Below are 27,980 nucleotides of genomic sequence, written 5' to 3' on the forward strand. Positions count from 1 at the left end.
CTTCTTTACAAAATAGCTCAAGCTCAGCAAAGTCGGATGGAGAGCATCTGTAAAAAAGCAATTTTCATGTCTTGCCACAGAAACCCAATGGAATTTAGGTCAGAAATGTATCTTTAGGGTCATTGTCTTGCTGGAAGGTGAATCTCTTTCCCAGTTCCGAGTCTTCTGCAGCCTCCAACTGGTTTTCTTTCAGCTTCCCAGTCCCTGCTGAGGAAAAGCATCCATACAGCATAATGCTACCACCAACATGTGTTACATTTATACCACACACAGCACTACATATTTCTATTAACAATGTTTCTTTTCTTGCCACTCTTCCATAAAGGCTAAATTTGTGAAGTGCATGACTTATAGAGCTGTGGATTTCTGCAGCTCCTCCAGAGTGACCATGGGCCTCTTTACTGCTGCTCTGACCAGTGCTCTCCTTGCTTAATCTGTCAGTTTGGGTGGACGCCATGTCTTGGTAGGTTCGCAGTTGTTGAATACTTTTCCATTTTTGGATGATGAATTGAGAACCGTGCCTCTTGCGATGCTTAAAGCTTGGGATATGTTTTCATAACCTAACCCTGCTTTAAACTTCTCCACAACTTTATGTCTGACCTGTCTGGCGAGTTACTTGGTCTTTATGATGCTGTTTGTTCACTAGTGTTCTCCAACAAACCACTGAGGCCTTCACAGAACAGCTGTATTTATACTGAGACTAAATTACACACAGCTAGACTCTATTAAGTAGCTAATTAAGTGACGTCTGAAGGAAAATGATTGCACTGGACTTTATTTAAAAGTGGCTGAATACTTTTGCATGTTATACTTTTCAGATATTTTATTTTATTATAATTTTAATTTTATAATAAAAAACATGTACCATTTTGAATTTTCCACTGCACAAATATGTGCTACTCTGTGTTGATCTATCACATAAAATATTGATTAAATATATTTACATTTGTGGGTGTAAGGTGACAATGTGAAAAGTTTTAGAGGTATGAATACTTTTGCAAGCCACTGTACATTTAGTATGTTGTTAAAAATTACACTTTGCTTTAGAACCAAAGCACAGCAATTCAAGTTATAAAAAGTGATTTATTTATTTCAGTATAAAAAATAAATAATACAGAAATAAGTAATAGTTTATGTTATTAATATAAATGAGCAGATATTTATTTGACTTTCTTCACTAGAAAGGCAGTGTACTGTTCTGTGAGCAAGCTTACATTTATTTATAACCATCATTTTAATCTTGGCTGAGATTTCAGGTCAATTAATCATTATTGTGTCCTGGTTCACTTAGCATAGCAGCTTTTGACGTGATCTAAAAATCATTTTGGTAGAATATGAAAAAGGAAAATGTTTGTGGACCTTTACAAAATAAGCAAAACACTGTTCAGCATGATATAAATGGGCTACAAAAGTTTGACACATTAAAGACAGTATTTTTTTTTTCAACAAGCCTCCATCTTCTTCCCATCATCCCCTGTGTGCTCTTGTAATATCCAGTGGTCAGGTGTGATGCTGTAAAACAGAAAATACAGGGAAATATTAAGACCTGAACACATTCATTTAACATTTTAACATTTAACATTTAACGCTCCCGCCAAAATTAGCTTGTTTTAATCCCACGCCCTCCCACCACATACACATTTCTGCCGAACAATCCAAACACATGCTGTCATGTAAATTGGAGTTGCTGAGATTGTCCCATCAATGTGTGTGAGTGTGTGTGTATGTAGGTCCATCCTCCGATTTAATAGTTAAGAGTAATATCTTCATGTTTTTTTTGTTGTTGCTTGCATTAGCTAACTTGAAACTCTTGCTTTTTCTTTGCATCTTTCCATCTTTCCGCATCTTTCGTTGTTTTAAATCACATTTATTTGAGTTAATATCAGTGCTGAATGCATTGATCAAGATTTAAGCATTGATTGCAGCCAGATCAACAACCTTGCCCTGATTGTTTTTGCAAATAACACATCAGTGTTATATGCTTTCTCAGTAATTCAGAGCTAAGGAACAAATTGTTAAATTGTGTCTATTGAACACCACCAGCGAGATACAACTGGGATTGGTAGGTGAACAGTTCTGTTTACACTAGTTAAAAGTAAAAATCCACCTCAGGGTTTTGTTCCAACCGCCTTAGTGGCTCTGTTTTGATTCAGCCAACAAAACCAGGGAGAGGATTTTTGCTTTCTGGACCTGGATTGCCCACATCTGTGTGTTTACATAGGATCTCCAGTGGATTTCATGTTTTTACAGAGTCTTTAAGACGAAACTGAAACACGAACTGAACTGCATATAGCAAGGCATTACACATGTTGTAAAGTAACATATGACATTGTTAGTGCGTCTCGCTGCTGTTAGTCGATCATAGGCGATATGTTTGCGTGTATGAATATTCATGAGCAAGACCCCCCCACTCCTCCACCAGACTAAAGCAGCGTTATACTGAATCACCAGAGCACTTTTTTTCATGAAAAACAGCTCACAGGGCATTCATTCATACTAGAGACCACAACAAGACATTTTAAAATTAATTAAAAAAAAAATGATGGAATGAGACATTTAAAGAATTAATTAAAATAAAATAAAATATATAACATTTAATTCAATTAAATGAATGAATATATGCATTATTATTACTATTATTATTATTATTATTGTTAATATTAGTAGTAGTAGTAGTAATCTTACTGATTGAAAATGTGAAAACAACTTTGTACTGTTACACACCTTAAGAGGTGTTTGCAGAAACGTAACTGCTTGGTCAAAAAAGACATCCTTTAAATGAGGGAGTGGCATCATTACAAAATGGGAATTGATGTATATTAAGAAATCAAATTATGAGACATATTGGGTTCATACCATCTGCAATCAAATAAGTCTTTTTTATTAGCATTTTTCATATTGTCTTAGCTTGTTCTGATTTGTGCTTGCATTATAGCTCACTCAGGCAAGCAAAATGATGTGAGTTTTAAGTTGTGTTATAATGTGATAAAATTGATTTTTCATTACAATTTCTTAAATCACATAATAGAAGAAAATAAATATAGCCTCAAGCTATGTGTAAGAAACTGAAACAAAGCAACAGAATAAATTTGAATATTAGCTCTGAGGTGTTCTGCATTCTTTTTGTGTGTTTGTAAGTAGGCAATAACTCACTATAGTGTCTCCAAGTTACAATGTGGATCTTCCAGTAGCTCAGAGAGCACCTTCACTCCGGACTGTCTTGGATTATTGAGGTTCAGATTCAGTTCTCTCAGTTGTGATGAGGTGTTTGATTTTAGAGCTGAAGCCAGAGACACACAGCCTTTCTCTGTAATACTGCAGTACCCAAGCCTATAAATAGAAGCAAGAAAAAAATACACTAGTTAATATTTAGATCAGTACCAAACCCTAGTGGATAACAAAGATCCACAAACATACACAATGACAGTATCATAACATCATATACAAAATTACAATAAAGTGTGAGAATGTGTACTAAGATATAAATGTCAGCAACTCACTGTAGTATTTCTAAATTGCAGCGTGGATCTTCCAATAGATCTGAGAGCTGCTTCACTCCTGACTCCCCTGGATTATTCCAGTTCAGGTCTAGCTCTTTCAGGTGAGAGGGATTTGATTTTAGAGCTGAAGCCAGAGAAGCACAGCCTTCCTCTGTAATTTTGCAATTTCCAAGCCTGTAGAGAGAAATGCAACCATCACAAACCTAAACACTCACGGACAAATACACTCTGGGAACAAAAATACAAGATTCAATAATACCAAACCCTGCTCCTGGAGAATCTGACTTTGTACCCAAATTTTGGCTGATGGGGATGTTTTAGATTTAAGCTGGAGTTTAAAATTAAAATAGATAGCTCTCCAGGAGGACAAGCCTTGCAACAAAACCATTACAATTTTTTTTCTCCCATTTTTTCCACAATTTAGCTAGGCCAATTGTCCCAACCATTTAGCTACTACTCAGCTGTACATCCCCCATCATTAGCGATGCCACAACACAAGGAGGGTGAAGAGTAGCACATTTCTCCTCTGACACATGTGAAGTCAGCCACCACCTCTCTTTGAACTGCTGCTGATGCAGCATTGCCGAGTAGCATCACAGCGCATTCGGAGGAGAGCGCAGTGACTCGGTTCCAATACATCAGCTCTTTAACATTTTGTGGTGACTGGCATTAATCAGAGAGAACAAGGCCAATTGTACTCTCTCAGGGCTCCAGCGGCTGATGGCAAGCTGCATGACCGGGATTCGTACCAGCGCTCTCCTGATCATAGTGGCAGCGCTTTAGAGTGCTGTACCACTCGGCACCCTAAAGTATGATTAACCTCTTTATAGAGTTAGCGCTTGATACTCTTACTATACAGACAAATTATCAATCGGTTTTTACTGTAACACAAAATGCATTTCTGAATTTGTTTCTCAGTTAAGCAAAACTGCACACTTATTTTCAAAACAGGCACAGACATATGCAGATATATGTTAACAACAGCATTAACAATATATTTATGACTGTGTACATATTTTTCTTCAGTTATAAAGTGTTACTCTGACCTCAGTGTCTCTAGTTTACAATGTGGATTCTCAAGTCCTGCAGAGAGCATCTTTAGTCCAGCATCCTGTAGTTCACTGCTACCCAGGTTCAGTTCTTTCAGATTTGAGTTCTCTGAACTCAGAACTGAGGCGAGAGTTTCACAGCTTTCCTTTGTGATACTGCAGCCACACATCCTGAAATTAAAAGGAGAAACACATGAGCTGTCTGTGTAGGACTGTGTGTCTGTATTTGTGTTTATTAGAAGAAATTATAAAAATGGATTTAGATAAGAGTTTCATGCACATACACAAACATTGTATGAACTAACTCTAATATCTAACATCACTGTATGATGTTAGATGTATGCTTTTGAGAGTTATCTCACCAAAGTTTCTCAAGTTTACAGAGTGAACTTATCAGTCCAGCAGAGAGCAGCTTCACTCCTAAATCTTGCAGTTTATTGTTACTCAGGTTCAGTTCTTTCAGACTAGAGGAGTTGAGTGCTGAGGCCAGAGCTGCACAGCATTTCTCTGTAAGATTACAGACACATAACCTGCAAGATAAAGAATGATTAGAATTTGATTAGAATAATATGGTTTAAAATATATAATGGTGTAAAATTTTTTACACTTTTCAGGGAATTCTTGCTACAATCCTGAAAGTACTGAATGGAGCACCATTATTCCAGAAAACAGTTTCCCTGCTCCCAAGCTCTATGCTGTGATTGGACTATGCATGTTCAATTCTAGTGTCAGTCCTGTTACCGTTTGTCTGCCAGCCACAGACTTTTAAAGACTCCACTTCCCATGATGCACCTGCACTTAATCCTCCGGAAATGCCAGATCACGTGTCAAATCGGCATTGTGGTTCGCCATGTTTCTAGATTGCTCACACCTGGACTTGTTAGTATAAATAGCCCCTGCTTTCTCTGTCTCATCGCCCGGTATTGAACCTATCTAGGTATAGCTCCTCTATCTGCGTTTCTTTTGTACCTTGTCTCTTTTGTTGCCGAACCTTAAGCTCTTTATACCACACTTTTGCCCCTTGTTTGTTAGCATTTTTGGTATGAACCTGTTTTGTTTTACCCTCTTGCTCTGTTTTTGGATTATCCGTGTATGACCTCCTGCCTAAAACACTCTAGTATGTTATTTGGTTAGCTGGCACTTTGGTTCTTTTGGTTCTCTTATCTGCCCTTAGTAAGTCCTTATTTATTAAACCATTTTTATTGTAATAATTTTATCGTAAGCCTTCAAAGTAGGGCCGTCAGTGTTAATGCAAGCAATTAGTTCGGAATCAGTAACACGCTATTATTTTTTTAACGCAATGAATTACACCACCAAGTTTAACCCCAACTTCTGCTGTAATCTACCCTGCCCCCTTCCAATGCGTGAATATTTTTTTTGAGGACGTGATCTGGGCTTGATACAACCCAGCTTTCAAATATGCTTCTTTTTAATTGAGCTAAAGTGCTTATAAGTGGCAGTTTAATCTAATATATTAGCCAGATAATACACTGCTGCGAACAAAAGCTGTCTCTGCTGCTTCATGCTGTTTACACATTAAGAACGCAGTATGTGCAGGGTTCACTGCTCGCAGAGGTGACACTCTGTTAACTACATCTGCGCTGCCCGTACCATTGAAAGCACTATTTAAAAGCATAGCATCCTTTGTTTAAAGCAGCTTCACACGGTACAGATATACGTGCTGGAAAACAGAATCTTTTTGCTTTATTTACTTTCTTGCTCCCATGCTAGCTCTTACCAATCAGAGGAGACCATGTGCTTTACTGCTCCTTACAACCTGACTAGAATTCCTATATAAGGTGCACTGGGTTATAAAGCGAAGTGACGATTTTTGGGGAAATGAAAGGATTTTTAGGGCGCCTTATAGTACAAAATGTAAATTGGTTTAACAGTACATGAAAATACTCACACAATTTGTTCAATACTCATTTAATGTTCAATACATGAAAATACTCACACAGCTTTTCTTGATGCCTTGACAACTGGCAGCATTCTAAGAAGGCATTCTTCAGAAGGATGATATTTATTAAGTACAAAATCATCCAGCTCCTCTGCTGAGTTCAGCAACACAAACACCAGTGCTGACCACTGGGCAGGAGAGAGCCAGCCTCCACTGAGACGATGGTCACTTCCTTTGCTTAGGTATGTTTGAACTTCTTGCACAAGAGAATGGTCATTCAGTTCATTCAGACAGTGGAACAGATTGATTGATTTCTCTGTAGAGGGATTCTCTCTGATCTTCTCCTTGATGCACTGGACTGTACCCTCTTTGCTGTGAAAGCATCTTTCAGTAAATGCGAGTAGACCTCGTAAGAGAACCTGATTGGATTCCACGGAGAGACCCAGAAGAAAGCGAAGGAATAGATCCAGGTGTCCATTCTCACTCTGTAAAGCCTTGTCCGCTGCAGACCTGAGAAAATCTGACATTTTTGACTTCTTAGAAATACCAAAGAAGACATAAAGTGACCGTTTTGGTCCATCTTTGCTGATGAAGGTGAGAAATGCATACAAAGCAGCAAGAAACTCCTGAACACTCAGGTGAACAAAACTGAACACCTTCCCCAGATGAAGCCCAAGCTCCTCTTTGAAGATCTGGGTGCAAACTCCTGAGTACACTGACACCTCTGAGACATCAATGCCACACTCTCTTAGGTCTTCCTCATAGAAGATCAGATTGCCCTTTTCCAGCTGTTGGAAAGCCAGTTTTCCCAGTGCCAGAATCATCCTTTTAGTTTCTTGAGGATCTGGGTCACATTTTCCTTTGTACTTTTGGTTCCTGTGTTTGATTTGAAAGATGAGGAAGTGTGTGAACATTTGAGTCAGAGTCTTTGGGATCTCTCCAGTCTCTGCTTTACCCAACACTCTCTCTAGAACAGTGGCTGCAATCCAACAGAAGACTGGGATGTGGCACATGATGTAGAGGCTTCTTAAAGACTTCATGTGTGAGATGATGTTTTTGGCCAATGTTTGATCACTGATTCTCTTACTAAAGTACTCCTCTTTCTGATGATCTGTAAATCCTCGTATCTCTGTTACCTGATTAATGCAATCAAGGGAGATTTGACTGGCTGCCGCTGGTCGAGAGGTTATCCATAGAAGAGCAGAGGAAAGCAGATTCCCCCTGATGAGGTTGGTCAGCAACACATCCACTGAGGCAAAGTCTGTAGCGTTCCTTAAGATCACATTGTTCTGGAAATCTAGAGGAAGTCGACACTCATCCAGACCATCGAAGATGAACAGGACTCTATAAGCATCAAAGGCTAAAGATTTTAATTTCTTTATTTCTGGGAAAAAGTGATGAAGAAGCTCCATCAGAGTGAGCTTTTCCTTCTTCATCAAATTCAGCTCTCTAAAAGGAAGTGGGAATATGAAGTGGATGTCCTGATTGGCTTTTCCTTCAGCCCAATCCAGAATGAACTTCTGCACAGAGACTGTTTTTCCAATTCCAGCAACTCCTTTAGTCAGAACTGTTCGGACTGGTTTGTCTTTAAAGAGATCATTGCAGTTGATGGGTTTCTCCTGTGTTGCTGGTCTTCTGGATGCCGTCTCGATCTGTCTGACCTCGTGTTCATTATTCACCTCTCCACTCTCACCCTCTGTGATGTAGAGCTCTGTGTAGATCTCACTCAAGAAGGTTAATCTTCCATGCTGTGAGATTCCCTCATTAATTTTTGTATATTTCTCTATCAGTTTGGACTGGAGTTTCTGCTGATATTCTGAGACCCACTCTGGTAGACAACAAAAGATTATTTTAATAAATGTTATAATGTAAATATAATTGTAAATGTAAAGCTACAATTCAGAGATTATCATGATTCAATGATTTGTGCAGGTTTATACATATTCGTTCTGCTCTGTGGACTACAGAGTCATGCTCTTCCTTTAAAGTTACAGTGATGTAATTAAGCCCAAACCCAGAGCTTACTTATCTGCAGTGTGTTAGCGAGATCTGTGTTATTCGTGTTCCTCAGGACGTCAAGTGTAAGCTTCAACACTTCCTCTCTGCCACTGCTCTGATCTTCTTCATCCTCTACCTCTTTCTCACAGCATGCTGAGGAATCTGCATTCAGCAGCTTTATGTACATCTTCAGCTCCTTTTGCAGCACAGAGATTAGCTTGTGTTCCACAGTCTGATTAAGAAGACACAGTAAATCATGTTAGTATTCTAAAGATTGAAGATGCACTAAACTGAAACATCATGCAGATTAAAAATTAAATATTGTATGAACAGATAATATAATTAATGAGTTTCACCAAAATTGCTCTTATATTATAAAATGGGTTAAAAATGTCTAAAAAGTTTATATTTTTGTAAAAGTTTATATTTTTGTAAAAATTATAAAAATATTTTTGGGAGTTTTTCATTTCTTGCTTTGACGTTCTTGCAGGCTGTGTCCCTCTGCTGCTGCCGTACCTCCATCAGACGAGTGAGAGCTCTGAGATGGATGGTGCGTAGCTGCTGTAGTTCCTCTCTAAAATATATATTTTTAATCTATATTTAGTTAAAAACTTTAAAAACATTGTTCTATGGCTTTATAAAATATCTAGTGCTTAATTCATTTTATAGTTTTGATTAGAAATGCTAACTTTATCGAGTTAGTCTACACACGTTCTCCGCACGTGCAAGCCGCGTTATATAACTCATGCTTTTAACAGTAAAATGTGAATTAAGCTAATTTCTCCTTATTTTATTTTTTTACAACCTCAGTGTGCTATACCTGCAGTTGGGAATTGGGTTCAACATTGCAAGATATGAAGATTTATTTGGTTTAATCAGTTTCAGGTATGTTGCTCCCTAGATTTTCCCTCCAAAAATGCTCTATAAATATTTCTGGATATGTTATAAATTATTTTTTCTAATCCTGTTGTGCAATAAGATAAAAAAATGCTTTCCTCTGTACATTTTTTAATATATTTTTCTGAGAAAAACAAGCTATACGATCACGTACGTTATGTGAAAAATACTAGTTTAAAAATAACACTCTGCGATGGATGAATAATCAGAGTGGAAAGCAGCACTGGTTTGAGACTCATTTACTGGCCAAACAGTGGTCAGTTATTCCTAAATTTCCTTCGGGATAAATAAAGTATCTATCTATCTATCTATCTATCTATCTATCTATCTATCTATCTATCTATCTATCTATCTATCTATCTATCTATCTATCTATCTATCTATCTGCTACATAACAGGGGTCAGCAATAGGCATTTATAATGGGTTTTTTCTTGGCCGTGTCCAATTTCACTAGTCGGGGCAGCGAAAGTGTATTAGAGCGCGACCCTGATGACACGGGTTGGATCCCACTTGAGAAGCAGTGTGTTTATTTATTTTTTCCTTTTTTCTTGGGTTTACCTGCTTTGAATTCAACTGTTCTGTGATTGGGTTCAACAAGCCTCTGAGCTGGAGCACTACTAGTCTGTAGCACTCCATCCCATTACACTTCATTTTCCAAAACAGATATTTGGCTTGGAAGATTTCTGGCCCGTGGCCAGATTGCCGACCCCTGCTGTATAATTTAAGAACATGAATCACAGACATATACATGTACACACCTTGAATACGGTTTCTAAATTATTTGACCTGGTAAATTTAGATGTCTCCTTTTGGACACTGTAAAACAAAACAAACATTATATTCAGATATATATTTATGGCTTCACACAGACATTGACATCAAAGACAAACATGTATTACATTACACCAGAGGCGTGCAGACATAGACATCAGGTGGTGCTAAAGCACCACCAACTCTGCCATTTATCAACCAAAGTGCCCTTTTGAAACTTCGTTTTTTTTTTAATATTATTATTATTAAGATTTTACTGAGGCCAGTTTGAAATGATCTTTTAAAAACCTGAGCGATTAAAAACGAGTGAAAACAGAATGCCCTGAAATCAGCTCGCACACACCCGACCTCTCTCTTCCTCCGACACCGCGCGGCCCAACGTGAAATCATTTTGTTGTGCAGTAAAATGTCTTATACAGCACCAAACTACTATGTATTTTATCAGTTGGTGGTGTGACATTTTTCCATTGAAAACTCACGTTTAGAGAATGTTACAAATAAAAGTCAAATTTCATTCAACATGTGCGTGTAAATTTTTTTATAATGAAGTGTTCCACGTGTGCTAAAAAGTGTCCTTTTTCCCCCCTAAGCACTTGCCCCCCAAAAAAGGCTGTGCACGCCACTGTATTACACAGTAGTTTAGCGTTAATAAAAGTAATAGTAAATAAAACTGTTTTCTTTTCTATTAGCTTTTCAGATCAAAGAAAGGCTTCGTACTGTGCAGAGTGTGTCCTGTTAGCTAGTCTTAGTGTTTTTTCTTCCTGTGTTTGTTTGTCTGTTTTTTTTTCACTTTATGTTCTTTGGCCCGTGACTTGTGTTTTGTTTTTGTATTATCTTTTCCTTTGTCTACACCCTATATTCGCCTTTTAATGAATGTTCCCACCTGTGTCTCGTTTATTACCCGGTCATGAAAGCGCAGCGTAAGTTCTACTATAGACTCCAATGCTACGTCACCTAATTACCTATCCAATCAGATTTTCTCTTCTGCTTTAAATAACGATCACTCATTCAGTACCTTGCTGCATTTCAGACGCTGTTGGTCGCTCTTCCTGACGTTGTCCGCAGTTCTCTCGCTTATGTCCCGTTCTCGCTTCTAGTGTGTCCGACCGGCGTCTCGTGTTGGCCTCCTGTTGCTAACCTCCTACTGCTGGCCGCTTTGTCGTCGGACGCCTCCCGCTCCTACTGACGGCTGCTGCTCCCCACGTCCGGTCGGCTGTGCACGGAAGACGCAATCTGCTTGCCACGCGCCGCGCCGTTGGCTGGCGGCCCGCTACTCTACCCCCTCCTGCTCTGTCCCGCCGCCGCCCCAGCCCACTGTCGGAGATAAGCCCCGGCTGTCCCGGTCCTTCAGGCGGTCGCTGTCTCGGCGTGGAGTTCGGACTCTGGTTTGGTCGCTGTCGAAGAGCGCTGTGGATCTGCTTCCGGGTTGCCTCTCCCTGTAACGCAGTGTTCTGTCGTATTGTGCGACCCGTCGTGATGTGCTTCTCGACGCCAGTGCCCATGCGCGGGGCCTTTGTTTGTTTTCTTATTTCGTGGTTTTCTGTTAAGTTGTGGTCTCCCCTCCTTACTCTTAACTGTCCTCCGATATTTTGTTTCGGCTTTATTGTATTCCTGCTGAAGCATGTTTGACTATGGGGCTTTTTCTGGCGTTTTTACTTTATTTGTGTACTAGAATAGCGCGGTTCGATAGGGTGGCAAGTTGTAACTGAGCACCGGTTCACCCGGCCCCTCTGCCTTCGCTCCGCCTCCCCTGGCCTCTGCTGCTGCTGCGGCTGGCGCGGACCTGCCCGTATCTTTCTCCTCTGGCGCGCACTCCCTGGAACTTTGACTTTTGCTGAGCTGACTGGCGCGCTCCTGCCTGGATCTTCTAATGTTGCTGTGCTGCCTAGCGCGCTCCTGGTTCGTTCGCCGCTACTGCGCTGCTGGTGCGCTTCTGTCGGATCTGCTGCTGCTGCTACTGCGCTGCTGGTGCGCTTCTATCGGATCTGCTGCTGCTGCTGCTGCTACTGCCCTACCTGGAGCTTCTGCCGGATCTGCTGCTGCTGCTGCTACTGCCCTACCTGGAGCTTCTGCCGGATCTGCTGCTGCTGCTGCTGCTGCTACTGCCCTACCTGGCGCTTCTGCCAGCTCTGCTGCTGCTGCTGCTACTGCCCTACCTGGCGCTTCTGCTGGATCTGCTGCTGCGCTGCCGCGTGTGTTTCTGCCTGGGTCCTCTGCTGCTTGGCCTCTTCCTCCTCCTGTTTAGCTACTGCCGTGCCTGGCCCGGCTTTTGGTAGGCCGTTTGTTTCTGCTGATGCTGCTATGGTTTTCCCCGCGCTTGCGTGCTGTCATCCTACAAGGTAAGGTTCTTCTTTTGCCTTCCTTCCGAAGCCCGTTTGCCCCCGGCGCGTGGATGGTCCTCTCGCGGTCTTTTGACCTTATGGCTGGCCGCTCTTCTACCTCTTTTCTTTTTCTTTTTTCTGTTCTGTCTTCTGTTCGCTGTTCTGTTGATTTTCCGGACTTTTGACTACATTCTAACATTCTACCGCTCACTGCTTCCTTCTTCCGTCGTCTCTTCCCCGACCTCGCCTCCCTTACTGTCACGTGCAGTTACTCATGATTGGGTTTTCACGTATTCGCTTCTTCGTCATATTTTGTATCATGTGCATGTTTGTGTTTCTCAGTGCTTTCAGTCTCTTGCGTTCCATGTCATTGCTCCTTGCACTTTGCTCCGTAAATTATTGATGGCAGTTGGCAACATCTACTGCTCTGCCTAGTTTACGGTATTCATAATGGTAATAATATTGATAGTACTAATAGTGGTAATGGTAGTAATATTAGTACTAATAATAGTGATATTGATAATAATGATGCCGATGTTACTCTTTATTTTGTAGCACCTTCATACGTTTCAATGCAGCTCATCGTGTGCTGTACGTGGAATAAGCACGAAAAATAAATGTGTAATGGTTCATAATAATGCTAGTGGTGCTAGTACTAATTAGACATAATGCTAGAATACGAACTGATGTACAATGAATTGTCCAACTGTAGTATATTATTTATTGGTATATTTATTTATATAAACCATACATAATGATAATAATAATAATGGTACTGCTGATACTCTTACGAATTATTGTACCTGTAAAATGGATTAGTTGTTAAAGCTTAGTTTAAGGAATATGTCTTCCTCTGCGTTTTAAAACTGTTTGCTGCTGACCTGCTTCCCGGCTTATCTTCTTCTTGCCTTTTCTTTTCTATTTAATCTTATCTTTTCTGTTCTTCTGTGTTTTGATCCGTATATAGTGTGTTTCTTTATTCTTACTGTTCTTTATTTCTTATGAATCGTGCTGTTGCTGCTGGATGTCTACATTTCCTTAGGGCTATTTCATATCTATGTATCTGTATCTTTATCTGTCTCTGGGTTCGCGATTTCGCTTGGGTGCTTTTCGTGTGTTCTCTGTTTGCTGTGTCTTTCGTGGCTTTTCTAGTCTCGCTTTCTTGGTTGTGGTCCGGTATTTCTCATTGTTCTCCTCGGCGCCGTTTCTTCGGCTGCGCTCGGTGCGAGCGCCGCTCTGTTTGTCGGTTTTGGGTATTTATTTCCAAGGGCGATAGTTTGCCGACTGTTGGCTATTAATTTTGACCCTCGCCCCTGGATCTGCCTCTCAGTTCTGTACGAAATGATCGGTGGTGATCGCGTGCGTTTCATTACTTTTTATTTTCTCTGAAATTATTAATAAAATACGTTGTGACCGCGAAGCTGTGATCACGATCCTCATTTAAGTTGTTCTTTCTGCACTCCGATTATGTCATTGCTCAATTTAATTACCTGGGACTCAGTAATTATAAATTAATTTCATAATTGGTAACAAACTTTCTCTCTACAAAATTATTGATGCCAATTAATAAGGAACGTCGTAATAGTCAGATTATCCGAGTTCGTTTTCTAATCCAGCTATATGCTTACTCCTCAAAGGCATTGCAAAAATCCTCTTCCTCAATTTAATATAGCTTGCCATTTACAGAAATAAATCTAATTTACAAGTCTTATATATTCTCCCTATGTTTCCACTGCATACGGCAGCTTTTATGGATTTAAGCGCACAGGCATTTCACGAGCGCGCGCCGACAATATTTATTTGATCAGTTCAATGCCTCACGCTGTCTGATTTAAGCTCTACTCCTTCCTTCATTCTGTTTGCGCGAAACATTCTGTTGCAGATAACAGGGCCCTGTTTTACAATTAAAATACTAAAAGTGCACTTCTATTTCTGTCTTCACTTCTGGGGCAGCTATCTGCTTTCACGCTCTTCTAAACTTTATGCGCCTCTGTTTGGTTTCACCTAATAGCTACCCTATGGCGAAACAGTGGTCAGATTTCACCTGTCAAATGTCAATTAGGAAACGCTGACCATCTCCATCCTGCTACGCTGGTCGCTCTCTTTAGGAACGACGCAGCCACATCCTCAGCGAAGCTGACGTCACCATTTGCTACTTGAAGAAGACGGGTAATTTCAGCACACCTGTCACACACTTAGACCAGAACTGGACCTACTGCTGAACGCTCAGCGAGCTCATTCAACACTGTCTAAGTAAGTATTATTTATAAGCAAACACTGGAGGCGGTGGAAGTACTACATACTTTAGAGTATGTTAATTTGTGCATCAATCCGGCGATTTAAATGATCTATTATACATCAACATTTGCTTTTGTTTCAATGCTTCACTAACAGTATTAACCAGTATTAAAACGATCTGTGATGCTCTCCCAACACTGCTGATTATCACATGTCTATACCTATAGCTTAATGCATTATGGCCCGTGGTCATTTACATCAACACATGCCAGGAGACAATCTCCTCTTTATCTTGGGCTCACAGCCCAGACGACATGACATGAGGATTATTGCATGTTACTAACAGCATGTTTTTTCAGGGGTCGAACCCCGCGCTCAGCGTTTTACAGGGCGCGCAGCCCGTTACTAACAGCAACGCATGCTTTGGGGGCGGTCCCCGCGCATGAGGGCTCAACGCCCAACCTAGATGCATGTTTTGGCCCTTGGCCCTCACTAACAGCAATGCATGCTTTTCGGGCTCGACGCCCAAGTGTATGAATGTAGAGCCCGTGGCTCGACTGCTCGAGGGCGCACCCCTCGCTTAACCTCTTCTCTTTCTTTCTAACCTCATTTTCCTTCTCTCCTCCTTCGCTCCTCTATCCCGTTGTTTCCCTCTGACCTCCTTTAGGCCCTATTGTATAATGTTTTCCTTCTACTATTTCTGTATTTATCTTATAACATATTTGTGCTGTATCTTAGTCGCTTCAGACAAAAAGTCGGCTAAACGTAATTTAATGCAAGGTAATATTATGATCGATGAATACAGAATGAACAAATGAACGAAATAAATAAAAGAATGAGGTAGGCACGCAGCCTACATATTTGTGGCATTCCCCGCGTATGATCGGATGAATACAATGAATGAACGAAAGACTGAAAGAAGGCATGCTACCGTATGTCTTTTGGGGACGTCCTCTACGCATAAAAGAATAACGAAAGATGAAATGAATGAATTATAAGGGCTCACCCCGCTCGAGCTAGTATCTAGAGTATGGAAGAGGGCTCGCGCCCTTGCGCTTCGGGGGCGCTCCCCGCTCAAGGCTCGCAGCAAGCGCATGTATGAACGAGGGCATCGGCCCATACTAACAGCATGGAAAGTTGGCGCGATCAAGCGCATCACTGGGCACTACACTCATGTTAACTCTGCTTGTTATTGCACAGAACACCCACATTTAGATGCATCCAGCATGTGCTCACATTACGCAATTCACAAGTTAAATGATAAATAAACTCACTCATGCATGGGGATATTCATGGTATAAATAAAACACACCACTGTCCACAATCTCGGTGCAACATAAAATCGTAACATTGTATTATGCTATTATTAATTAAACATTTTTTTTCTATTACAGGAAGTAGAAACCAGGTAAAGATCTGCGGTGGGTATATTTATAATTTATACTTTTGGGGTTGGCTCCGCCCTGTCTTCAGTGTACGACAGGATCTGCAGAGCCCAGATGTATCAAGCCCTGGGCCGATGACGGGCCTACGCCAAAGACTCTAATACATGAAATTGTTTCTATACGACTTTCACGAACATATACGTGTACTTGTTTCGCCTACAAATATTTTGTTCAAACATTAAATAATTCAACTAACTAAATTTGCTTCCGGAGTCGTAATAGTAGAACTCTCATTATGTTCCCCCCGTGTTTCTTGTCTTGATTACTCCAATGTTGTATTTAATTCCAGTACTGGCAAAATAACCAACTGATTTGAGAAAAGATTTGATCTTTTGAGATGTTCAAACCTTCATCCACCACAGTGACATCTGGAGCGCCATCAGGCGTGTGTCATGTGAACAACAAACACAGTTCTGAAATCAAAATTTTCAACTTTCATTTATTATTTTTGGTCTTATTTCAGCTACCTGCATTTAGGCATGTATTAAAATGGTTTCGAGAAATTGTGACGTTTCCAATTAATCAATTTGAGTTTGACATTACTAGGTCATCCTGTTAGTTTGTTTTGCTCTTTCTTTGTTTATTTTTTCCACCCCTAATCCCTCTCAACAACCTTAACAGTGAGCTTGTTTTGATGGGACTGGAAACAAGGAATACTGCTCCAAACCATCTAACAATTCTACCTTATATCAGAAGAATGCTCTTCCCGTCTGAAATTTTGTGGAAAGTCCATTGATTGGTCACTCCTGATGGAGACACAGCTGGGTTCAGGTGATTCTGATCTCTTCTGAAACCAGTCACTCTGAACCGGACTGTAGCAATGAGAGGAAATGTTGTCAGAACCACAATAAATGCAGCAATATAACACTTTATTTCACTTTATTAAACACAATATTTGAAGAAAAAAAATTAAACATTAACACATGTTTTTTTTTTAATTAAATAAATATTTTAAATACCAAGGTGTAAAGAAAAGACTTTAAACAGATTAAATTCTGACACCCTCTGACATATTAAATTACAAATATATTGTGTATATCAATACTGTGATTTATCAGAGACTCACAACTTTTGTCCCCATCAACAGTATATTTTTCTGTCACACTGTTAGTTCTTTATATTTTTTAATAGAATACATTTTGTGTATAATTCTGCCTATAAGCTTCTTTTACCTACTTTTTTTGCTACAACATTGTAAAGCAAAGAATCACAGTTTCACTGCTATACATTTGCGTTTATATACTTTTTTTTAGATCAAATGAAGGCGATAAGAACATTCTTGAAAAATATATATTTATTAAACTAGTTTTTATTAAATATAACACTGCACAATAAGACAAAGTAGTGCAAAATAAGATAACTTTAAATATAGTGACTTTAATGTGCTACCTGTGTTTAAAATACTGTCCATATTAAAGTAAGAAACATATAAGTCATATTAGCTGCAAAGTGCAAACCGTAAAATATTCTTGCCTTGCTGCTTCCCGTAGCTCTCCTATTGGCTGTTGACATTGTTCGAGTAAGTTAACTATTTGCGTGAGCAAAGTGTCAAGACCTATGATAATATAAACCGCGGTTGATTTTATCTGAATGCAGGACAAGAAAAAAAACTAAAGATAAAAATGACGCGACCGCAACTCGACTGCAGCTCGACTCTAGCAAGACTCTAGAGATTTTATCCTGACTCTGGAAATTTGTCTGCAACTGTGAAATCGCTTGAAATTTGTTAGGTTTACAGTCAGCATACGAGTAAAGAACACTGCCTGATCACATAATCCTCACCTCACAGCAGGAGAAGGCTCTTCCTGTCTGAAATTCTGTGGAAAGTCCATTGATTGGTCACTCTTCATGGAGACACAGCTGGGTTCAGGTAAGTCTGATCTCTCCGGACACCAGACTCTCTGAACCAGACTGTAGCAATGAGAGAAAATCAGAACCAAAATTACTGCAGAAATATTACACTTTATACAACAGTAAGTTCCGACCTCACAATCTGATTGGTTGAGAAGTGTTCTAGCTGTGATGATATTCGTGATAACATCACGGCCTTCTCACACTAAACTTGTATCACTCCGCCGACGCGTTGCCGAGTAACGGCGTGTACACACAGTTAAGTTTTGAATCATCGCCTTCACCGGCACCAGCGTTAGCTTAGCACAGGCTAGCGCTCAGCCGCGGCACACTTGCCCGCAGCCCGCAGCGCTGACTCGCGGAAAAAAGGGAAGGAAAACCGCTAATGCCGTCTGACCGCCAGAACGATAACTTAACCAGCCAGGCTAGGCTAAACTAAGTTAATGCTGAACTAAAGCAAGCCACGCTGACTGGGAACTTCCGAAGCGCGGATAGCTTGACTTCGGTCACCTACCCACAGTCCAGGTACACTGGCAAGCTAACCAACACCACCCAGCAAAACAAACAGAAATGTGTAAAAAATGTGCAGCGTTCACCTGAAGACAACTCCACAGAGCAGGAGAGGAGAGTATTAGCATTATTTCACGCTCCTAACGTTACCATCTTCACTTATTCCCAATTTTGCTTTCAAGCTAACTTTCGTGGTGTTAGTCTGCCTGAACCATACACTGTTTTGTAGTTAAGTTGTGGTGGAACTACTTTTTGGCGGAAGGCACAGTCCATATTAAAGCATATTCAAAATTTATTTCTTAAAGTTCTTTGATTTATTTTCTTTATTTGTAAAAATAAACTGTTGTATAAAAGCAATAGAACACTCGAGGTCGTGTGTTATCACGAATTCTATTGCTTAATTAACTCAATTTTGGTCTACTTATTTCCTCCTGAGACACAGATTTTGCTTTGTGTGCAAGTATAAAAACTAAACTTTGTCTTTGCACAGGAACTGTTTGTAAAAAAAATAATGTCCACATATGGGGGCATTAGTTTATTTGAATATTTAAAATGGTCCTTAGTCCAAAAACAAAATAAGTATATAAACTAGTTTAAATATAAATTGGATATCTGGCCCATTTTTCTGTCTGGACTGGCTGTAAAAACCTTTGACTGGGATTCCCGCCACCTTGTTTTACATCAATTGATTGTGCTGTTGTCATGTTTATGATGATTAAATGGTACAGGCAGTGCCTCCATATGAGGCCAAAGGGTCAATGTTTTAAAATATTAAGAATCGTGGTGCACAGAAGCAGAAATGTAATGTAATGCAGGGTCTCAAGAGGATATTGTGTAAGTAAGTACACTGACAGGCCAAAAAAGAAGTCGCCACCTGGATTTAACTAAGTAAATGATGTGGGGTTGATGCTGTAGTTTTTCAGGTCTAGGTTCAGCAACAGCATGTGCTGAAAGAATGAGGTCAGCTGACTACCTGAATATACTGAATATAGACCAGGTTATTCTATCACTGGATTTTTTCTTCACTGATGGCATGGGGCATATTCCAAGATCACAATGTTAGGATTCATGGGGCTGTAATTGTGAAAGAGTTCAGGGTTCAGGGAGCATGAGGTCATCATTTTCACACATGGATTGAGAGAGTTCACCACAGAGTCCAGATCTTAACCCCATTGAGAATCTTTGGGATGTGCTGGAGAAGACTTTGTGCAGTGGTCAGACTCTACCATCATCAATGCTGCAAGATCTTGGTGAAAAATTAATGCAACACTGGATTGAAATAAATCTTGTGACACTGCAGAAGCTTATCGAAACAATGCCACAGTGAATGCGTCCCACAATCAAAGCTAAAGGTGCTCCAACCAAATATTAGCGTGTGAACAATTTTTTTTGGGTGGTGACTTTTTTTTTGCCAGGCAATTCAACAAAGGGAAAATAATATCATCCTATTTTTTCATTTTGGCAAAAACAATAACAATCAACTTTAGTGTATGTATTTAATATGTAGTTTCCTTAGATGCATCACAATAATTTTTTTTAGGTTCTACGGAGAATAGTATGTTTTTTATCCACACCTCTTTTCCTTATTCGAATTTCAGAGACATCTAGACACAATATTATAAGAAGAAATGAAACGTTAACATTTTGTTTTTTAATAAATGAAATGTTTTAGATACTAAGATGTAATTGCTAAAATCTAAGGCTACATTCACATTACAAGCCATATCCCTGTCCCTGAAATGCCTCACATGTGCGTACTGATTTGTGTTTAAACGTTGCCTTCTTTACAAACAACAAAAAACGTCATATTATGCTGTTTTTGCAGCTATAGCTGGAACAGCTGCACCAAGAGATGTGTGGGTAAGAGAGAGACGCACGTAGATGCATGAATTTCGATTTGACCGTTCACATTCATGTGGATCAGATATTTATCCAATTTAGGACCACATATGGAAGTGGCTCAGATCTGATTTGAAAAAAAAAAATCGGATTTGGCACGTTCACACAGCCATGAAAAAATCAGATCTGAGCCACATTGAGCAAAAAATCATGTTTGAGTCACTTCAGCCTGGTAATGTGAACAAAGTCTAAGACTAAACAACACTGCCTGATCACATGATCCTCACCTCACATCAGTAGAGTGCTCTTCCCCTTTGAAATTCTGTGGAAAGTCCATTGATTGGTCACTCTTCATGGAGACACAGCTTTGTTCAGGTGATTCTGATCTCTCCTGGGAACCGTCTCTCTGAACCGGACTGTAGCAATGAGAGAAAATGTTGTCAGAACCACAATATCAAAGGATGAAGGTCTTTTGTACATGGTCTGATGAGTTTGCTAGTATCAGTAGCGTCAAATTTCAATTAAGTTTTTGTTGCGGATGAGACACCCCTGAGTTTTGGTAGAATCGGTAGAATAAATAAACAAATAGTTTCAGTTAAAAAATAGCTGAGGCAATTAAAGATGTTCCATACACACATTACCATACATTAAATGTTTACATTGGATAAAAGATGCTTTTATCCAAAGCGACTTACAATAATAACGTAAATTATTATTTATTAATAGAGGACACAGAAGTTCATGGTAAAAAAAAATAAATAAATATATATATATATATATATATATATATATATATATATATATATATATATATATATATATTTCTCGCCAATTTTCAAGGCCAATTACCCAACCCACTCATTAGGATTCTTATCACTAGTGATGCCCCAACACCAGGAGGGTGAATACTAGTACATGCCTCCTCTGATACATGTGAAATCAGCCACCGCCTTTTTTCTAACTGCTGCTGATGCTGCACTGCTGAGTAGCATCACAGCGCACTCGGAGGAAAGCGCAGAGACTCGGTTCTGATACATCAGCTCACAGACGCCTTTTGCTGATCACCATCACCCTTTGGAGTGATGTGGGGAGAGAGCTCCATCTACCCATGCAGTAGATGTGCTCTCTCAGGGCTCTGGTATCCGATGGCAAGCTACATGAACAGGATTTGGACCGGCAATCCCCTGAACATAGTGGCAGCGCTGGGCTTAGCTGCTTTATGTTTTACCTTTTAGCCCTTTTATTTTATTTATTCATCATTGCATTATTTTATTTGTTTTATTACTGCTTTTACGTTTGGCCTTTTACATTTTTATTTCATTTTTTTCTTCCATTTATTGTTTTTATAATTTTATAACTTATTATTATTATTTATTTTAGTTTCATCATTTACTTTACTTTAATTGTGGTTATTTTAGTCCTTTATTTCTTTAATTGTGTTTATATTTTATTTTTCTACTTATTTATCTTTTTGTTTTATTGCTTTACATTTTAGCCTGTCTTTTGAATTATGTAATTTCTTCTTAATTAAATCTTACAGTGTTTGCTTGTTTTTATCACTTAAACTTAATTTTCAATCCGTTTAATTTTGTTAATGCTCGACTTCCTTGAAAATGAGGGTTAATCTTAGTGAATTACCAAGTGGACATAAAGGTTGATTGATTGATTGATATATTGCGAGTAATGCTTGGAACAAAGATGACCTTCAAATCTTAAAATGTAAAAAACATTTGAATAGTTTATTTGCAACAACTGATAAACATTTGGTCATTTGGTCATCAGGTCATTTGGAGATTGTTTGGAGCTTAGCATCTTTTTCCACATTAACTTACTTAAAAGGCTCATTGCTATTTTACACCCCACAAACAGCATTGTTGCTGCACTGTTAAATAGCAGAGCTTTATATATATATATATATATATATATATATATATATATATATTTTATATATATTTATATTTATATATATTTATATTTATATATATATATATATACATATATCTATATATAAATCTGCGTATATATATATATATATATATATATATATATATATATATATATATATATATATATATCATGCTGAATCATTTATTTCACATTATGCCCAAAACACACCCATGATTAATTAGGAGAATTGCCTTTTGTGCGTTTCAATCCATAAAAATAAAAATAATATTTCAAATACTAAAATCTGGTTGCATGCAGCTCTTGGAGTTCATGTTGGGTGTTGGGATCAAATCCTAAACCATTGTTTTAAAGTAATAGAAATGATCCTTACCTCGCAGCGGGAGAACACTCTGCCTCTTTAAAATTCTGTGGAAAATCCATAGATTGGTCACTCTTAATGGACACACAGCTGGATTCAGGTGATTCCGATCTCTCCTGTGCATGATCACTCTGAACTAGACTGTAAAAATGTGAATAGAATATTATTAGATCCACAGGATGGAGGTCATCATCAAAGCAATGGACTTTCTAAAATAATCCTTTTCAGAAAAAGATTACAACTATATCAAAAAGCACTGTCTTAATATTAGAGGTGTGCCATATCGTATAGTACGCAAAAATATCGCCAACATGTTTGTATATCGTGAACGATATTATACCCTGAAATATCTCCCACCCCTAATTATCACATCAGGGTACTATTTTTTTGCTGTTTGCTAGCAAAAGAAAAATTCACACTGTTCTCATTTTCCTTATATATCTACTAGAGACAGATTATATCTGTCCAGTATCATTTATTTAACTTTAATCCTGTATATATGGAGATATCTGGAGTCCATTATTAGTATCATAACATTCTGGATCATTCACTTTTGTTACAAATATAATAAAAAAATTATTATATTTTTTGTATCTTAGTTAGGGGTGTGCCATATCATATCATATGCAATAATAAAATAATAAGAATTAACTTTCATTTTATTGCAGTGGTGTATTCTTGAAATATTTTTTTCAATTGTGTTTTGTAATGTTTTGTCATATCGTCAAGTGTATTGTTATCATGAAAATGCCATGAAATATCATGGTATTATTTTAGGGCCATATTGCCCACCCCTAGTTTACATACAATATAAACTAATCTGGGTTTGCTGTTACTGTGGTTTAGTATCATAAGTGAGACTGCCTTTTTGTGAATTCATGCCATAGTAAAAAATAAAGCTAAAGAATTAGTTTAACACCACCTTTCTGACATTTTTCTCCCATGTTTTATCAGTTCTGGATTGGTAGAATAAATAGTTTCAGCTTTAAAATTTAAAACTCAGTTTTAAAAATGCATTTAACGCATTTAAAGCCATTGTAAAATACTCAGTACAAACATTTCACAACATATCAATCATTATCTACTAATTTATAATGTTTTTTTTTTTTATATTGCATAAAGACAATATTTCTAGATTCCCTTGATACATACAGATGACCTTAGAGTTTTTAAATGTGAAAACGTTGATTCTCTCACCTCTCGCCTCTATTTGTGTCCGGTATGCCACAGAAGCTCATTTTAAAATATGAGAATGTCTGTTCTAATAATTACAGCCACAAACCTGTAAAACACAATATTTTCAATTTTCATAAGCTCTGGACTATGCAAAAATGGACTTTGCTCTAAAGTCTTGTCTAGTTTTGTTTGATTCATAGTAAAATCTTTCATTTCACTCCATCATAGCAAACATGCTGTAATCAAACATGACTGGAAAAAACTCCTATACTCACTTAGTTTTCTTCTCAGTGTTGTTTACGTTCCTTGTAAGAAAATGGAAACCTTCACGCAGATTCTTTTTTCTGTGTCGAGAACATCACCTGATATTTTAGCTGGTAATTAAGTCTCAAAGTTCAGGTGCATGCTCAAATCTTATCTGTTTACACTGAACTGTGATTTAAAAGCAATAAAAAGGCTAAACTGAAGTGAACTCAGTCCTTAAGCCTCATCATACTATCTATGTCATATATCACCTCACCACAAGCTAATCTTACCATTCCACAAGCTGTAAGCTGTAAAATGACAATTACTGTTTACAAACACTGTCACTTTAAACCGCACTGAGACACTTTATCTTTTACTGCTCTAATTTCATTATCATGCTGCTATAGCAAAACTTGCACTCTGGACTTCATGTTGCTTCTACCTGTCTACTCTGCCTACTATTTTTATTATTTTTTTTATTCTTTATCTATTTTGTTATATTCTATTTTTATTGTATTCTTTTATTTTGTTATCTATTTTATCTATATATCTATTTTAATAACAGCTCTTGGGTGTACCTGGATCATGAGATCAGTGAGATGTTATGCGAATGACAATAAAATCTCCTTGAATCCTTGATTTAGTGATACACGCTTCAGGTATTTTTCAATTTCATTTCTCTAATGTCAACTCTACATATTTTAGATAAATACATCACAACAAAATACACTTTCAATTTAGTTTTGTTTTTATGTCAGTCTTCTTCATACTAAACATTGCTTCTGAAAAATCCAGATCAAAAGCATCTTTTGCTGGGAGCTGGTTGCAAATGGTCTTAAATTAATGGTCCAGGTGATTGAAAAGCGGGTTATTCAAGGGAAAATATATCCTATACTAGTAAGTAAGCTATTGTATTTTTTGCACTTTAAGGGGCACTGGATTATAAAGTGAACTATTAATAAACATCTATTTTCTGGTCTATTTTCATACATAAGGCGTACTGGATTATAAGGCCCATTATGCTACACAAGTAGAGAGACTAGGTATGTCGCCATGTTTTCCTTCTAATTCGGTAGGTCTCGCCGCTAAGCTAAGCTAAGCTAAGTAAAGTAAAATAAACTGTAATTCTTAAAGAAAAAAAATATTGTAAAGTCAAATGAGCGCTAAATGTTAATTTACACAGATTTCTCTCCTGAAAACTGTTTATTTGGTTAAGTAAAGCATTTCCGTTTATTTACAGTAGGCTTAGATTTTCAGATTTCATCCCACATAGCATTTAACATAGGAAACATATCTCTGATATACTTGCCTTAGAACGGCGTAAGTGCTATCGCTTAGTGGCGAAAGCTAAGGCTGCTACAGCATTGCTAGCCGTAGTTAGCGGCAGGCTTAGCAAGGTTAGCAGCTAATGCTAATACTGCTCCAGCCTCAGTGCTGATGAAACTGAAACTCCTGTATAACGCTGTACTTTAGCAGAGTGGCTTTACTCCTCTTTACAACCTGACTGGTAAAATTCATACATAAGACATATTCCATTTTTCTTACAGCGACATACACAGAAGCATTTTGGGCACCTCTCTCTAGCTAACGCTAGCCAGTAACAACAAGCTAACACACTGTCTGGACTGGAGCAAGGGAGCTGTAGCTCAGCTCAGCTCTGTTGAGTCACGCTGTCCTACCTGGAGAAATATCATCTGATATGAGAACAGATCTTTATTGGAGGAGTTTCTACTGTTTCTTGCCATATGAGTGTTTTTATCTGATTTAAATGAAAAAACAATAACAAATAACAAATACGTTTTCGCAATTATTTATTCAGAAAGAGACGAATGAAATTGCACAGTCAATCTACGGCCCAGAAAAACAATTCTCTTTGTCTTTCCCGTCAGATGAGCCCAGAATCAATCCTGGGTGCAGAATCATTTATTCAGGACAAGTGATATTATGGATAAGAGATGCAAAAATAATTACAGCGCAGTATAGCCCCTTTGAATATTTTAAAACTGTAGCTTGAAGGATAATATTAATTCAAATTTAAATTTGTACTGTTTTATTTATTAACTGGAGACCCAAGTGAAATTGTGTCTGATAAACAGTCATTTGAATACTTATATGTCTTCTGTAAATGCAGAATAATTATTTCATATATCGTGTAATTTTGTGGGAGAAAGTAAACCCTATACTTATCAAAGCTTTCATCACAAGCATTTAGGTCTTATATTATCTGTAATCATGACTGTAGAATAAGCCACAATGGTATGAAAAAATTTGGGCACCCCTGATAACAAAGATTTGCCTTTATAAATCATTGGTTGTTTGGATCAGTAATTTCCCTTAAATATATCATATAGCAGATGAACACTGTGATATTTGAGAAGTGAAATGAAATTTATAGGATTTACAGAAAGTGTGAAATAATTCTTTAAACAAAATTAGGCAGGAGCATACTTTTGGGCACCCCAACAAAAAAATTACATATATGTAGTAAATCCTCATTTTGCAGAAATAACAGCCTCTAAACACGTACTATAGCTTCCAGTGAGAGTCTGGCCTGTGGTTGAAGGTATTTTGGACTTTTGTTCTTTACAAAACATCTAACCATCTCCAGTTCAGTCACGTTTGATGTTTTGTGAGCATGAATAGCCCGCTTTAAATCACACCACAAATTTTCAATAATATTCAGATCTGGGGACTGAGATCTTTTTAGATTTTGTCGATCTTGAGCAGTTTTACGGTCGTTGTCTTGTTAGGGTATTTATCTCGGCGCATCTTCAATGCATCTTCAACTTTAACAAGTTTCCCAGTACCTGCACTGACCACACAGCCCCACAGCATGATGAACCGCCACCAGATTTTACTGTGGGGAGCAAGTGTTTGTCTTGGAATGCTGTGTTCTTTTTTGGCCATGCATACCACCTGCCAAATAACTCAATTTCATCAGTCCACAGAACCTTATTCCAAAATGACGCTGGCTTCTCCAAATATGCTTTAGCATACCTCAAGCGACTCTGTTTGTGGCGTGTGCTCAGAAAAAGCATTACTCTCCCATACAGACTCTCCTTGTGCAAAATGCACTAATAGTTGAATGATGCACAGTGACACCATCTGCAGCAAGATGATGATGTAGGTGTTTGGAGCTTATGTGTCCTTGTCCATTTCTCCTCTTCTTATATTGTGACACCCTTTAACTATATATATTATCCTACTTATTCTCTACACTGGTCTGCTGCTGAACTGGAAATTCTAACACAAACGCCCTATCTGGACAGAACTACTTTCTCAGGAGGTCCTGGGGTAATTTTTTTTTTTATGCTTTTCTCAGATGTCCTCTGAGAGGCTGAATTACCTGCTGTTTCTTGCTGAACTCCATGGTCATAAGGTAATTTTAGTCTGCACATCTCTGAGTGTCGTCACCTCGCTATTTGTCCACTGCCACGCACTGTAATTACACTTTGATCACGCGTTTCCACGGAGATCCACAATTTTGAAGATTGTAAAAGCAATTCTACAATTAAAAGTCTGAATGTAACTGCTGTTACATTTCAGGAAAAAGCTGAAAAGCTTAACTTGTTTCATAAATAGAGGTGAGCTATTATAAATGTACTAAAATGAGATGCATCCTGTTTAGTCAGTCTAATGCTTGAGTACACTATAAGTGATAGTAAAAACACTTGTCTATAACTTTATCTTTTAACTGCAGCTTGTCTTGCTGGTCTAAAGTTGCTGATATAGAGCTGCGGCTGGCTCTCCAGCTTTACAGAAGAATGTTTTGCATAACAAGGAAACCGAAACACAGAAAGAAAGGAAGATCACAAAAGTCTCACTTCCACTTTTCCACCAGTGTGTCTGTCCTTCTCCTGAAACACCTCACTGCTCAGCAGAGCCAGAAAGCAGACATAGAACCAGGTCCAGACCATTCTACAGCTGCAGAGAACAGATAAGTGCTGACAGCAGATCAGAGTCAGGAAACTG

At 38.4% G+C, this 27,980-nt stretch overlaps 1 protein-coding gene across 2 annotated transcripts; it reads right to left on the minus strand.

Moving 5' to 3' along the window:
• Positions 1–1,063: 1,063 nt before the first annotated feature.
• LOC103038505 (NLR family CARD domain-containing protein 3) lies at positions 1,064–27,971 on the minus strand. 2 transcript variants are annotated; one of them, XM_049463180.1, is made up of 14 exons: positions 27,833–27,971; positions 23,784–23,868; positions 22,599–22,727; positions 20,608–20,736; positions 17,903–18,031; positions 16,804–16,932; positions 10,104–10,161; positions 8,475–8,679; positions 6,507–8,277; positions 4,912–5,079; positions 4,547–4,720; positions 3,501–3,674; positions 3,154–3,330; positions 1,064–1,512 (listed from the first exon to the last, which is right to left on the minus strand). In XM_049463180.1, exons 2-14 carry the CDS (start codon positions 23,822–23,824, stop codon positions 1,443–1,445), a joined length of 3,354 nt encoding a protein of 1,117 aa, XP_049319137.1. In that variant the 5' UTR covers positions 23,825–23,868; positions 27,833–27,971; the 3' UTR covers positions 1,064–1,442. The 2 variants fall into 2 exon arrangements, with proteins under 2 accessions (XP_049319137.1, XP_049319136.1); XM_049463179.1 differs by lacking the exon at positions 27,833–27,971 and adding an exon at positions 24,038–24,469.
• Positions 27,972–27,980: the final 9 nt, after the last annotated feature.

This window comes from Astyanax mexicanus, chromosome 13 (genome assembly GCF_023375975.1).
Source record: "Astyanax mexicanus isolate ESR-SI-001 chromosome 13, AstMex3_surface, whole genome shotgun sequence".
Taxonomy (NCBI): domain Eukaryota; kingdom Metazoa; phylum Chordata; class Actinopteri; order Characiformes; family Acestrorhamphidae; genus Astyanax; species Astyanax mexicanus.

Bases quoted from the DNA above. Each gene is read 5' to 3' on its own strand.
- LOC103038505 (XM_049463180.1), bottom strand. From the start codon at position 23,824: ATGAGCTTCTGTGGCATACCGGACACAAATAGAGGCGAGAG. The intron at 8,278-8,474 runs GTAAGCTCTGGG...GTTGTCTACCAG, and splicing joins CGCTAACACACTGCAGATAA to AGTGGGTCTCAGAATATCAG. The intron at 4,721-4,911 runs GTGAGATAACTC...TTTTAATTTCAG, and splicing joins TGTAAACTTGAGAAACTTTG to GATGTGTGGCTGCAGTATCA.